The 13,895-nt window shown below is 39.2% G+C and overlaps 1 protein-coding gene across 2 annotated transcripts in view; it reads left to right on the top strand.

The window, feature by feature from the left end:
* glra1 (glycine receptor, alpha 1) overlaps nucleotides 1-13,895 on the top strand; it is a 120,398-nt gene that overhangs the window by 65,677 nt on the left and 40,826 nt on the right. For both annotated transcript variants that reach the window (XM_087799703.1, XM_087799704.1), the window contains 3 exons: nucleotides 6,256-6,479; nucleotides 11,528-11,610; nucleotides 12,059-12,196. In XM_087799703.1, coding sequence (XP_087655829.1) covers nucleotides 6,256-6,479; nucleotides 11,528-11,610; nucleotides 12,059-12,196 — 445 coding nt within the window. The remainder of the gene's footprint in view (nucleotides 1-6,255; nucleotides 6,480-11,527; nucleotides 11,611-12,058; nucleotides 12,197-13,895) is intronic.

Consider the following 13,895-nt stretch of genomic DNA (forward strand, 5'->3'; position numbering starts at 1 on the left):
AATTTAGAATTGGTCTAATTAAATGGGATGACATTTTAACCTATCAAAAAAGGGGCCCCTTACCAAACCATACCCTTTTACTTATAAAGCACTTAAAAACAACACACATTAACTGTATAAAAGTTAATCAAACAAACCATAAAACACACACAACAATACAATAAGATTGCTAAAACATAAAACCATGGTATAACTAAAGTCCTATTCTCTGAAACTCTGGTTATTGCTCCTGATGATAAGGTTACAGGGTTGAGTCAGTACTTGGGTGACTTAGGTCAGTCTGTCAAACTGAGCCTGAGAAACCTGGGTGTTGTATTTTGCTCAGTTGTTGCTCCTAAGCTTTGGAACGCTCTTCCTCTCTCTTTGTGCTTGATGGAGTCTACTGACTCCTTCAAGAAACATCTGAAGACATTTTTATTGTGCAGGCTTGTCCAGAATTCTCTGAGACTCCTGTGTTGTTCTCAGTATTATCCTGACCTTCTGACCTGAAGTATATATTTTATTGATATTTGTTTTGATTGTTTAAGAGCTTTGTGACCCTGGCAAAAAGGAAAAGCGCACAATTACAATAATAATCACCGGGATGCAGATCCACACCGAAATAGTATTATCACCTGACGCCCGGGTAGGTCATTTTCGATGGAATTATTACATTACAAATCACAGGCCATTCGCATAGGATTAAATCTCCAACATTTTCCATAATGAACTAAGTTTTTAGCCTTGAAATGCTACTTCAACAAGCTAGTTTTTTGGAATTCTCATTGTTCCAAGTTAGGAAAACGCTCTAGGCTCCAAAAGAGACCTGTTAGAAGCTAGCATGTTAGCACATAAAAAATAGGTTTCGCTTTATAATGCTAGTAACTTCATTTCCCACAATTCTAACAAGTGAAAACCATACATGTGATTCATCCAAATAACTTGCAATGGACAACATGGACTGCCAAGAACCATGCCCAAGGAGCCACACTTGAAGCGGCAACTTCCTTCTCCACAGAAAACTTGGCTACCCGGCTTCTACGAGAACATTCAAACTTTAAACACAATGAGCTGGAATTGAACCTCTGACCTTTAAACTGTGAAGTCACAGGACTAACCACAACTGTTGAAACCAAAGAGTGGAAGTCAAGCCACGACGAAACCTCCTGCAAATCCGATTAGGCCGGAAAAGTTTGGCATTATTGGAGCTTCCTAGTTCAATACAACAATAAAGTTACGTTTGGCCATTTTGGCCTCGATGCTCCAAGATTTGACAGAAGAAATCTGGTCGCAGATCTCGGTCTAGGTGTCAGAATCATTCCGAGGCGGCGACATCTAAACGCGAAAGAGTTCTCTTGGCAGCTGGAACAGTTCATAGTAGTGAATCGTCACTTGTGCTGACACCGAACATGATGACTCTGCACTTTTCCGTCCACACTTGCTGCTCCCACCGACACACTTTTATTAAGTCGTTGTCAAGCATTTGACAAGCTGCCCTTTTTTTTTTTTCTCCCCTGATGTTTCAAGAATGCGATTTCAGAGGCGACATTTATTCTTCACATCCCTTTTGTCTCAGCCGGCGCTCAAAGGAGGTGATAATGACGTCTCTGCCTCCTGTAATCGTGATACAGCGGAATTTACAGATCCAACAAAAGCGACGATTGTTATCTTCCCTTTGAGTCGGAGGAAGAAGTTTCCACTGTGGGTGGCTTGCACCTCCCTCCGCGCAACCGCTGTAATCTCGCAGATGAGAAACAACAACATAAAAGTGCCGGAATAATTTGATTTATCACTTATTATCAAAGCAAAACAACCCATTTGTGAGATGGAGAGACAAAACAAAAAGAGAGTTTGGAAGCGGACGATGGTATCTTGATGTAGGGAGATTGTTTATTGCAGATTTAGTTTCTCGCTCGGACCAAAGAAAGTGCTAAAGAAATAAAAACACTGTGATGGATGGAGCTGGTGGAATGGTGCATAGTTTGTTGTAGACCCGGAGGAACACTGCTTCTTTCTTGTTTCAGCACTCACTCGATATCTCTTTCTTGTACACACACACACCTCAGCAGTCGTGAAGAAATAAAGATGTCAAGAAGCGTAAACATCATGTTCACTTCATGAGAAATAGAAAGATGAAGACATGGTCCTTGAAGTTGACACGAAAAAAAAGAAAACAATAACATAATAATAATAATAAATATGATTATTAAGAAGGAGTTTGTATATTCGTGTTGCGTGGGTTTACTCTAAGCACTCTGGTTTCCTCCCACAGTCTAAAAACATACAGAGGTTTATTGAGAACCTGGGGAAATTGAGTGTGTGTTTGAATGGTTGTCTGTCTTTGTGTGCCCTGCGACAGACTGGCATCCTGTCCAGGGTTTCCCCTGCCTCTCGCCCAATGAAACTCGAATAGGCTCCAGTCTACCCAAGACCCCCATAAGGGGTAAACCAGTAGAAAATGAATGAATGAATTATTAAGAATGTGTGCGTTTGTGACTTGATCTCTGACTTGAGAGAAACTAACTAGAACATTTAAAAACTCTTATAACTGAAAAAATAATAATATTAACAATAAAACTTATAACTGAAAAAATAACAATAAGTAAACTCAAGATTGTCAAAATATATATATTTTTAAAAGTAAGATATTGGAAAGATCATGAACATATTTGGAAGATATTCCCATGAGATTTTATATCTACATGATATAATTATGACTATAATGGAAAGAATGTGAATGAAATAAAACATAAGAAAAATACAATTCAAGAAAATTGAAAAAGACTAATATGTTTATATAATAAAGTGAGTTAAAATGAACCCTTTTTGTTTTTATTTTAACAGAAAAAGGATGGTAGTATTGGATTAAAAAATCTAAACCATATTTAAAAGATTAAAAAAATAATCATTACGGAATCTTATCCCAAAGAAGGGTGACAAGGCACTCAAATAAGTCTCAACCTTTAGTTTTAAGGTCACTCTGTTTCACATTCAAAATATATCATGATTTGTTTTTTTTACTTTCCTCTGGCTAACTTTTCTCTTGACATCATCGGAGCGACTGTTAAAAGTTTCTCCGGGGCCTTGAAAAAAAAAAAAAAATTGCACGCGCCAGCTTTTCAGATTCACCTCCAGATCCGGTAGAAAGTTTCCTGCTCGAAATTCATTCTGACGTCCGGAAGTGCTGGTGGGGATGTGGTGTATTTTGAGGTCAGGTCCCAAAACAGCATCTCTCCCTCCCTCCCTCCCCCCTGCGTACACCGAACTTGTCAGACGTGAAATGTATGAGCCGTGTAGCATCCTCGTCCTACCTGAGCCACATACCCGACATGTTGTTATGACAAGTGTGGAATTAAAATATGGCCGCCGTTCCATCCTTTTTTCGTGGAAGAGAAAAAGAAAAGGCGGGCAAGGAGGATGATCGCGGTTCTTCACGCGTGGTTTATCACCTGACTTTAATACAAGTCGAAATGAGTGTGGTATTGTGTAAGTACAGCATTTTCCCTGCTAATGGTTTCATAGCAGCGCGGCGGTGGAGGAGGGTAGTTTCGGGGGTGGAAAGCACTTAACAGTCCAGCGGCCTTATGCTGGGGTATTAAACCGGGGCGAGGGAACCTACAGTTTCCCATCCACACACATGCGACACCCCTGCGGCATTTTACTTTTCAGACATAAACCGATAAAGTGAGTCGTATGTACCCTAAAATTGGGATCCGTCCTGGAATCCACAGCATCAGTTACCACCCCCACATATTGTTCAGCTGTCTAAAGCCACGGAGAAGCCTCTGAGCCGTGAAGCCTCGGCTTTATGGACCGTGTGACATCCTCAATCTGACCCGATTCTTTTCCACGGAATTATCTATTTCCTTCCACCACTGTGCTTTCGGAGAGTGAAGTAATGTGTTCTCTTTAGGCATGAGAACGAGAGGTCTAGAAATGGCTCCGGTGACCGTGAAAGGAGGGGGTTAAACAGCGGGACCTTTTACTGTTTGTGAACTATTTTTTTTGGTTTGTTTGCTGGTATTTAATCTCTTGGCTGCCAGAACTGAAGCTATTTGTGAGGTGTGATGGTCTGCAGAGGTCAGCTGCTGTTAAAAAGTAGCCCGGGAATGGAAAGCCTGTTAGATCACAGCTCGACTAAATTGTCCCTCATGGACAATAAAGATCTTTTTATGGGACTCGACTGAGACTCAGTTGGACATGCTAACTTATCTTAAATTGCTGGTTGCAAGCTATTATGGCAAATTTTATTACATGACAGACTCAAAACTCAATTGATTAAGACCAGAGGGAAATTATTATATAGGAGACATTATTGATCAAAATGATTAACTTTATTTAATTTTACTGGTTTTATGGGCTGCTATTGTGAAGCAATAGGAAACAAATAAACATATCGAACGTATGGCTTATTAGCGACAATTCTATTCAGAAAAAAAATCACCCATTCACCATTAACACTCAAATAGAAAAACAAATTCTCAACTTATATTATCTTATATTCCGTTTTTGTACCAAAATACGGAGTTAAAAACACTGACAAGGGGGATGTTTTTTAAATTTGGAGTGGGACTGGAAGTAAAATTATTTTCCAGGAAAAATTTTGCAAATATTATCACAAGAAATACCACGACATCCTTTTATGTGCAGTAAATGTCTTTTTTCATGTTTAAAAAAAACGCTATAAAGTTCGATTCCCGGTTTGATGGAAAATAAATATGTTCTATTTGATGAATGAATACTAGTTCTCTTTTGTGGCGTGTTGTAAAATACAAATACATACAATACAATACAAAATTGTGGGTCAATTCTAAAAGTCCTGTTTTAAATAAAAGTCACAAGGATTCCTTTTGACAGCTTTAGTTTAAATACAATAAAAAACACATTCCAGAAATCCATATCCAACCATACTGTGTGTTTATAGACTAGTAGCTCGACATGTCTGTTCTAACAGACTTCAAACACTGAACCAACTGTACGTCTGTGTGTACTGACCCGCTTCACAGATCTGTGTAAACAGAGGAGAGGCAGCAGAAGTGAAAGAATGAGCGATTTCAGCTCACGAGCGCTTTGCCGCCGCGTTAAGGCGACCCAACCACAATCATCAAAGCTCGTGATTCATAATTGCCAACAGCGATTCAACTTCTGTCAGTCAAAACTGCAGGCAGGTTCGACCGACGCTGCTCTTCGAACACTCACTTTGGTGTTAATCATCAAACTCTCACGCGACACGACCGCCTCTCACCAACACAAAGGTCACAATCATTAGTATCATACATTCAGTGAAGTACAAACTGATGAACGTCCAGGAGCGCGACCACGTGACTGCGACACGTGCGCCCGCTCGGCTCATTGCGTCTCTAAATGCCACCTGCCGGGGCCGCTGCCCGGGCTTCGTCTCGCCTCCGAAATGCATTTCTGAGAAGCGGTGCGGCTTAATGACGCCTCCTTCCTGGCCGGAATGGCCGAGCTCCATACTCCGAGAATAATTGACAATTAGGGAGATGGAGTGGCGAGCTAAATGCCACATCACGCTAAATAAAGAGACTCCATCTCGGAGGGTGGAATTGCGGGGGTTGGTGGGTAAATGGGCAGCGATAAAGAGCCTGAGAGAGCGGCCGCTTTCGAAAAGGAGCAGTTTGCAGGTTCATGACTATATTTTGGGCGATGACAAAATTAGGACCCTGAACATGATAGTTATTCAGGTTGAATCAGAGTTCCGTCCAACCGCACCGCAGGAGCACATTGTATCAGGGCTGTGTGGGTGAGTGTACAAACCCAACATAGCAATACTTTTTCACTTAAGATAGATGGGTAACCAAGTGATTTGATAAGCATGTTTTGACGGGTAGCTCGTCTAAACCCAGACATTTCCCACTTCACTGCCACTTGCTTCTACTTATCTGTCTTTTCATAAGTGCTGTATACACCTACACAGGGTCCTCTTCCTTACAATCACTGCACTTCTGTGAGACCAGCCTTCGACACACTTTCCTCCCACAAGCCAATCCATGGTACTTCTTCTACCACTTTCGCTACTCCATTGCTGGTTATGTGTTCCTTCCCTTTGGGCTATTCCAAATCCAGCAACAACAAACTAGACTTAACCATGTTTCAAGCAAGGATTATGGTTGGGTATACCAGTACCCACTACCTCATAATGGAGGATGTAATTCTAAATTGCTTAAACTTTAAGTTCTATAGATGTCCATAGCACAAAAAGTCGAACAGTACGCAACAGATATGGTGATTACAATGTTCCCGTTCTTCCCACAGGACTACAGAGTGAACATCTTCTTGCGGCAGCAATGGAACGACCCTCGGCTGGCCTACAGCGAGTACCCAGACGACTCGCTGGACCTGGACCCATCTATGTTGGACTCCATCTGGAAACCTGACTTGTTCTTCGCCAACGAGAAGGGTGCCAATTTCCACGAGGTCACGACCGACAACAAGTTGCTACGTATATCTAAAAACGGCAACGTGCTGTATAGCATACGGTAAGTTGATTACGTTATGCTAGCCATCCTTTTACCGCTTATGGAGGTCTGTTTTTATTGGAAAACCCAGACTACCCTTCCCCTAGAAACCTCAGCCAGCTCTTAAAATGTTGATCAAGTTTTTGATAGCTTTGGCAATGACTCGGAAATAAATAAAAACGAGCCACGGCAGAAGTTAGAAGTTTGGAAGGTCATAAGTTAAAGCAAGACGCCCCCTAAACTTCCTGTTTACTGCGTCCGGTCTCATCCTCCATTTCAGAGTTCTCTCGTTGCGTGAGAGATGGAGGTGTTTTATATCCTCTCTCTTTTCTCACTCTTGCTATCGCCGAAACGTCCCATTCAAGGCTCAGAGAGTTATAGTCGCCTTCAGCCGAAAAAAGCGCTCAGCCTCCTCGGCGCCGTTATTGCCTCTGTTCAGGGGCGAATGAGAAATACGCCGCGGCAGCCGCTGTAATCTATTCTGCCGGTTAGTATTCCGGCGGCGCGCAAGATACGTTATCAAGCTCAGTTTTCACCTTCGTGTCCAGCAGGAGGAGGAGAAGAAAGGGTGGGGGGAAGATTGGTCTTTTATAAATTTGGCTGTGAAAAAAAAACCCAGATAGCTTTTCCTGCTGCAAGCTCAGTTTTAACAACATCCCGACAAAACTTCATCAGATCAACGCCAAATGTGGAGAGTAGGTCAGGGAATGACAGCACTTGAGGGAGCGCTCATTTTGCTTCTCAGACAATAACCTAAAAACCACACTTTATTTAAAAAAAAAGTTGCTTGTGTTACATTAAATGGCCTAGGTTTGTAATAAATAGAGCAGATTCTTAGGCTAAGCTGACACGAGAAGTTCGCAAAACGAACAAATATGGTTATATTTACACCCCAGGTAGGTAGGTAGGCAGGCAGGCAGGCAGAGTTAGGTAGGAAGGTAACTAGGCAGGTAGGTAGGTAGTCACTGAGTTTACATGGTGATGAAAATTGTCAATTGACAGTTGGTGATTATCATCAATTATAGAAAAGTCTTTGGGTATATTTCACAATGTCCTCAAGAGAGTAGCTCACCCCTTTATTTGTTTGAGGTATACGATATATGGTATACTTTGTCGTCTTTAAAGCTTAGTGCAGCACATAAGGCATCTTGATTTCTCCACCACATTAGCAGGTATGGCTAAAGCAGGGGTGGCCAATCCAGGACTCAAGCAACACAAAACCTTGCCCACCCCTAAGCAAACGCAATCGTTGCAAACGTTTTTACGCTTCAACAAGCATTTATTTTTTTCCAAACTACTCCAACAGGGAACTATAACACCAGTTCTGACTAACAGACCTCTGATTACTTATCCGATTTTCAACCAAAGTTCTCAAGACCCCTCAAATCCAATAGCAAAGGTTGTAGCTGTAGCTTTTATAGCCGTGTGAGCTCAACAAAGACTTGACTCTAATAGTCTGTTGTCTTACACCGTAATAGGGTTACAGACCCTTATTTTCTCTACTTCATCAATCCGTACTTTCCGTAAAAAAAACATTTAACCGAGAACTCCAGTTATTACTCTGGTTCTTTCGTACAAGTCATATCTGCTACGCTCACTAAAGACATCCTACTCCTGATACCAAATGTGGAGGGAAAAAGAAAAAGTAAAACAGGAGTTTTCTGAATAGAAAAAGTCATCCTTGTCTCAGTGGCCTCTTAACAGACAGAAATGTAAAAAAAAAATCATGAAGTTAATTGCAAAACAAATACATAAGACACGAGAATCCGTCATTAAACACAAACTCAAAGCTAAAGTCTCCTCGCTCACACCGGGCTGTAAAGTTTCTGACATGAAGGTGTGAGGAGAGAGAGAGAGAGAAGCGAGAGGCTCAGTCATCTCGGCGAGAGGATGGACATCATTAGTGTGTTCAGCATTCTGTCAGAGCCTTTTAACAATGTGCAGAGGTGGCAGGCTTTTATTTTGGAACACCACTCTGGCGCAGCAGCGGGAGGGTTTAGGTTTGCTGCACACGACATCAACGCGCTGACAGTCGAAGCTGTCAGGCAGAAACCAGGACAGTTTTCGGATTCATTACGACAGGGAAGAACAAGTGAGCTCATCATCTGATAACTCAAAACCTCACTTCGCTCAAACAAGGAGAAACACGCGTATTATAGATGTATAATGTATAATACATGTAATTATATTCATGGAAAACCGCGTGTGTCTTACAAGAATACCAATGTTTGGTACTGATGTAAAAACCTTCGTTGTTATTAAGAAAACATGACGAGATATTGGCTCTTAAAAAAACTCTTACAGGATATTATATATATCGCCAAATTTTTCTCAGACAAATTTACCTTTAGTAGTAGCTTTTTTTAAATGACTTTAAACATGTGTAATAGTACTCAAAGTGCTAATATTTTGAGTTACAGATAGGAATAGCTAAAGCTGCATAGTAGTATTAGATTATTAATTATAGTATAATTAGTTATGTATAGTAGTAGTGTTTAGAGTAGATGTAATAGTATGGATTTTGTAGTAGTTTAAGTAGTAGTAGTACTTTAAGCAGTAGTTGCTGATGTAGAAGTAGTTATTTAATAATCTCTATTTTGAAAGGTTGAAATGGTTTAAATCAAATCATTGAATTCAATAAAGTACATTTTGATTTGTTTAATTTTTTAAATTGGATTTTGAATTAAATAATTGGTATAGTTTGATGTACTAATTCCTGTAATTAAAATACTATATAATATTTTAAAAATAACTTTTCTAAATTCAAAATTTATAAATTTGAAGCTCTTTCAATCCAATATAAAAAAGTTGGTATACTAGTGCCAATTTTCGCCAAACATGCGTCAATTCCTTGCCGGTCCATGTCGTCACATGATCGTATATGCGTCGCATGATACTTCCTTATAAAGGTTCTCGATGTACTACAGTATTATGAATGACAATCAGATAGTTGCTTTAAAGTACGATTAATATTTATATGATCTTGTAAAAAAAATATATAGATATTGCAATAACACAAAACAAAACGTTAACAGCTTTAAGTGCAAAATGCAACATTTATGTTACGACAAATAATACAAAAAGCATGGCCCCCTAGTGGTGACTATTGGTTGAACTGTTACTTATGTATTTTAATGCAATAATCATAGACATTCACCATCTTTTAATCGTGGAAGCCATTCGATCTCAAATTATTAAAACGGACAAATAAATGAGTTTAGAACATCATTGCCACTCAAAAGAATGGAGTGACTCATCGATCCGAGTCATCAATATTAAAGATTGAGATCAAAAAGACCAAAAGAAAAGTGTCTTCACGACGTATTGAGCACATTGAGCTACGAAACCTGTTCAACCAGCAACTTTAAGTCTGCGGCCAAAGTCATCGTCTGTATTTATCTCATTTCGAGCCAACGTCCTAATTCCAGTAATACATCATATCATTTATTGAAAGTGACTTTTCCATTTATTCCTCGAGAAAGTTGACTTTCTCACTGATACGTTCCCGCCGTGTGACAGCAGTAATTAATTTCAGCGCCAGAGACGCAGAAGGCTAATGTGGCACCGGCGACTCAGAACCGGCTTCTTGTGAACATTTTTTAATTTTCCCCGCCGCACGGATCAGCCTAGCATGAAACAAGATCGTTTTCCCATGTTGCCGCGCTCGTCTCCTCGGCTACAGGTTTTCATCACGTTCGTCCTCCAGCCGAGGAGTGAGGAAGTTCAAACGTGACCAAAGTTACTTCAGTCAAAAACTTTTAATATCGAGTCTGGTTCGTAAAATGTTGCCCCAGACACGATATGATTAAAAAAATGAAATGGGATTCAAATTGAAAATAATAATAATATCTTTCTTATAATGAATAATGCCTGAACAAAAAAGCAAATGAATAAATAAACATAAACATTGAATAAAAATAAAGAATCCAAAGTGGTGCAAGTTTTTTCTGAAATAACCAAGTAAAAATGACAACACCCGAATCGGAGAACCAGAGTCGTGTGCCTAAGCAATTGAGTTATCCAGGCTAGCAACATCGCGCAAGTCCATTTTTTTGAGACATTAATTGAAGAATTGTAAGTATTTCTTAGCCATGATTTAGTATTTCTTGGACATAATTTGGTATCATGATTTATTTATTTTTTATTTCAAACCATGTAATGTCTGTGGGTTCTGTAAAATGTATAGAAATATTGGTGAAACAGAATTATTAAAGAGTGGTGGTTATTTTAAAGGTTGTTTTATAGTATGACCTGTTGAGTGATGTGAACTTGACCATATCATTGTAGTAATATTTGTAGCAAATATATGTACCACACACGGCCCTTTGCTTGTATGCATTAGGCCCAGTATGAGATCAAAGGAAAATTCCAAATGTACAAATCTTTCCTGACTTTGTGGTTAAGCATATTTTTTTCTTTCCTTCTTCATCTTTGCTTGTATATATGTGGCCCTGTGTGAGATCAAAGGAAAACTAGAAATATATAAATGTCCCTGACTTTATGTTCAAACTATTAATTCAAACATAGTTGATTTAATGATTGATTGACTTTATTAATCCCTCTGGAGATCTCCTTCGGTAAATTGAGTTTCCAGTAGACATCATAAAAGCAACAGGAACAAAGTTCAAAACTAAGAACAAAGTGCAAAGGATGACAAATTGCAAGTATAAAGAACTTCCACTCTCCTTCCCTTAAATTCAGAATTAAACAACCTAATAGCACGAGGAACGAGTCCTTGAGTCTATAATCCATCAACAGCCATTTTAAATATGTCTCTTTGTGTATGATAGAATAATCCCTTTGTTCTTCTTCATCTTTGCTCAGAAATTATAATCAATAATGATATAAAATGTAGCTTTCTGCAACATTTTTACATGATCAGTCTTGTAGTTTTACTCTGAACTCAGTGAGGGCCTCATAAAAGTTTCCAGAGCCCCATATAGTAACTGCATATTCAACAGAGCCGATGGTAAAGTCGTTCCAAAACACTCGGGAAGAAGCTTCTGCTAGCATCAAGACTGTAGCATGACCTGTTGAAAAGATGCTAAGCTGTTTGTGTGTTTCTGCAGAATAACACTGATCCTTGCGTGTCCGATGGACCTGAAGAACTTCCCCATGGACGTCCAGACCTGCATAATGCAGCTAGAGAGCTGTGAGTTGCACACACACACACACATTAACACACACAACGAAACACAATCCGAGTGAGCGTATCAGTCGATCGGCCCGAAGGGTTGGATATATGCTGTATAGATTTGTCCGTGGCCTTTCCATTCTTGGGCAAGACGTGAGGGGAATCGGAAGCAGGAGTTGAAGTTCAAAGAGATCCTGGACGGGTCAGCGAGCAAAGACCGGACCAAACAACCATCATGGCCGGCCGGTGCTAACGCGGACTGACACTCCCTCTTTCATGACATGTAGAGGAAGTGACAGATACAAGAGGAGATTTAATGTCAGCGTCGATCAGACGACTGTAAAAACATTGTTTTAGCACTCGCGGCTCCCATCATGTACTCCCTTCACTTCCCCCGTCAAACGTCCGCCCCGATTTGCCTGGGATGTCTGTGAGTGAAGGTGGATCTCCTCTCTCCTCCCTACAGTCGGCTACACCATGAACGACCTCATATTCGAGTGGGACGAGAAGGGAGCCGTGCAGGTCGCCGACGGACTGACGTTACCTCAGTTCATCCTCAAGGAGGAGAAGGACCTGCGCTACTGCACCAAGCATTACAACACTGGTGAGTGACAAAACACAAGCAAGAGGGGTTTTCTTTTCCTCAAAAGTATCACGACGACATGTCTTTTACTGATGGGACCCTCTAGGAGATCTTCCTTGAAGTATTCCAACTACTTTGATATCCTTAAGGAGGAATCGGTTCCTCTAGAAAAGGTATCTTGGAGTTTGAACTTTCATGAAGGTTTGAGGGGTCAATAGAATTGATGGATGGACAGACAAACGAAAGGATGGACAGAGGAAAGTATCCGTGAAGGTTCTCATGCATGATGTTTCCAACCATATTTATGAAACCGTACATTATTTGTAGGCCAATTACGCCATTTTCTGAGCTCGCCAGAGAAAACATGGCTGAATAAATGGAGGAATAGAGGGATTGATGCTGGAATAAGATGGTGGAATAGACAGATAAATACTAAAGGGATGAAGGGATGGATGAATGACAGTTACAGGAAAAAACTGTCAGATGGACGGATGACGTGATTGAACAGAGAAGATAGCGTTTCAAGAAGGGATGTATAGAAAGAGAAGAGATGGATGGACACATGAGGGATGGAAGGAAACATGTTCAATGGATGGCAACAGTTGATGGATTGAGAATCGGTGAATTGCTGAAGATGTGGTGGAATCTTATTTACGTTGGATAAATAGTTGTGTGGAAAAAGAGATAGAAAAGAAGATGGAACGATAGGCGAATAGACGAACCGTTCAGTTGTGAGCATAGATGGATGGAACAGGAGCGCAAAGGATGATTTGGAAAGAAAGGAAGATACCAAACAAGGATGTATGAAGACGATATAAGACCAGGATGGATCAGTTCTTAGATCAGACTTGGAGAAACTGTGACCCGGGGGCCTGCAATACATTTGGCCAAACTCTTCTGATAGTTAAAGATTCTCACTTTCAATAACTGTTTGTTTAATGCTATATTTGAAAATCAGTTCATCAACATCAACATCAGTTGTGTATTTATACAACACAACATTTCCAATTTCCTTAGAATTTGACTCAATAAGAACCCCTTTTTAACCTTTTGTGTTTCTTTTTTTATTTTATTTAATGAAATCACATCAAGTAACAATTTTTTTTTTCTGTATCTTTGTCATATAGTTTACCTAGTTACCTATAGTTATAGTTACCTACATATTGTTTATTTTATTTATCTGCCCACCTATATTTAATGATATTTCTTAACCATTTGAGTTATAAATTGTTTTTATTCATGTGTAAATACACAATATAAACTCATCTGTATGACTTAAACGTAATGTACCTTTTGTAAATTTTGTATATTTTTTAAAAGAAATCACATAATTTCATTAATTTTTTTTAATTATTATTGTGTAATCTTCCATCACTTTTTTATAAAAGGATTTAGTGTATTTTTTGTCATGTTTTTTACTCCAACTAATTTTTTCCAATTTATCCACTTATATTTTAGGTTAATTCTGTGTATTTGTACACCACTAAAACAATTTTCTTACCACTCTGTCTGTATAAAAATAAGTATTGTACATTTGTTTAAATAAGGTACCTTTTATCTTTTTTTTCTTTTTTTTTTATGAAATCCAATTATTTAATTTATTATTTTACATTTATTATATTACATTTTCATATATTCTTTTACACTATTGTTGTTTATCTTCCCCCACCCCAAATGTTATTTTTGTTTTATATATCCTTTATATTTATTTATTTATTTA

Source organism: Callionymus lyra, chromosome 9 (assembly GCF_982586985.1).
Source record: "Callionymus lyra chromosome 9, fCalLyr1.hap1.1, whole genome shotgun sequence".
Lineage (NCBI taxonomy): Eukaryota > Metazoa > Chordata > Actinopteri > Syngnathiformes > Callionymidae > Callionymus > Callionymus lyra.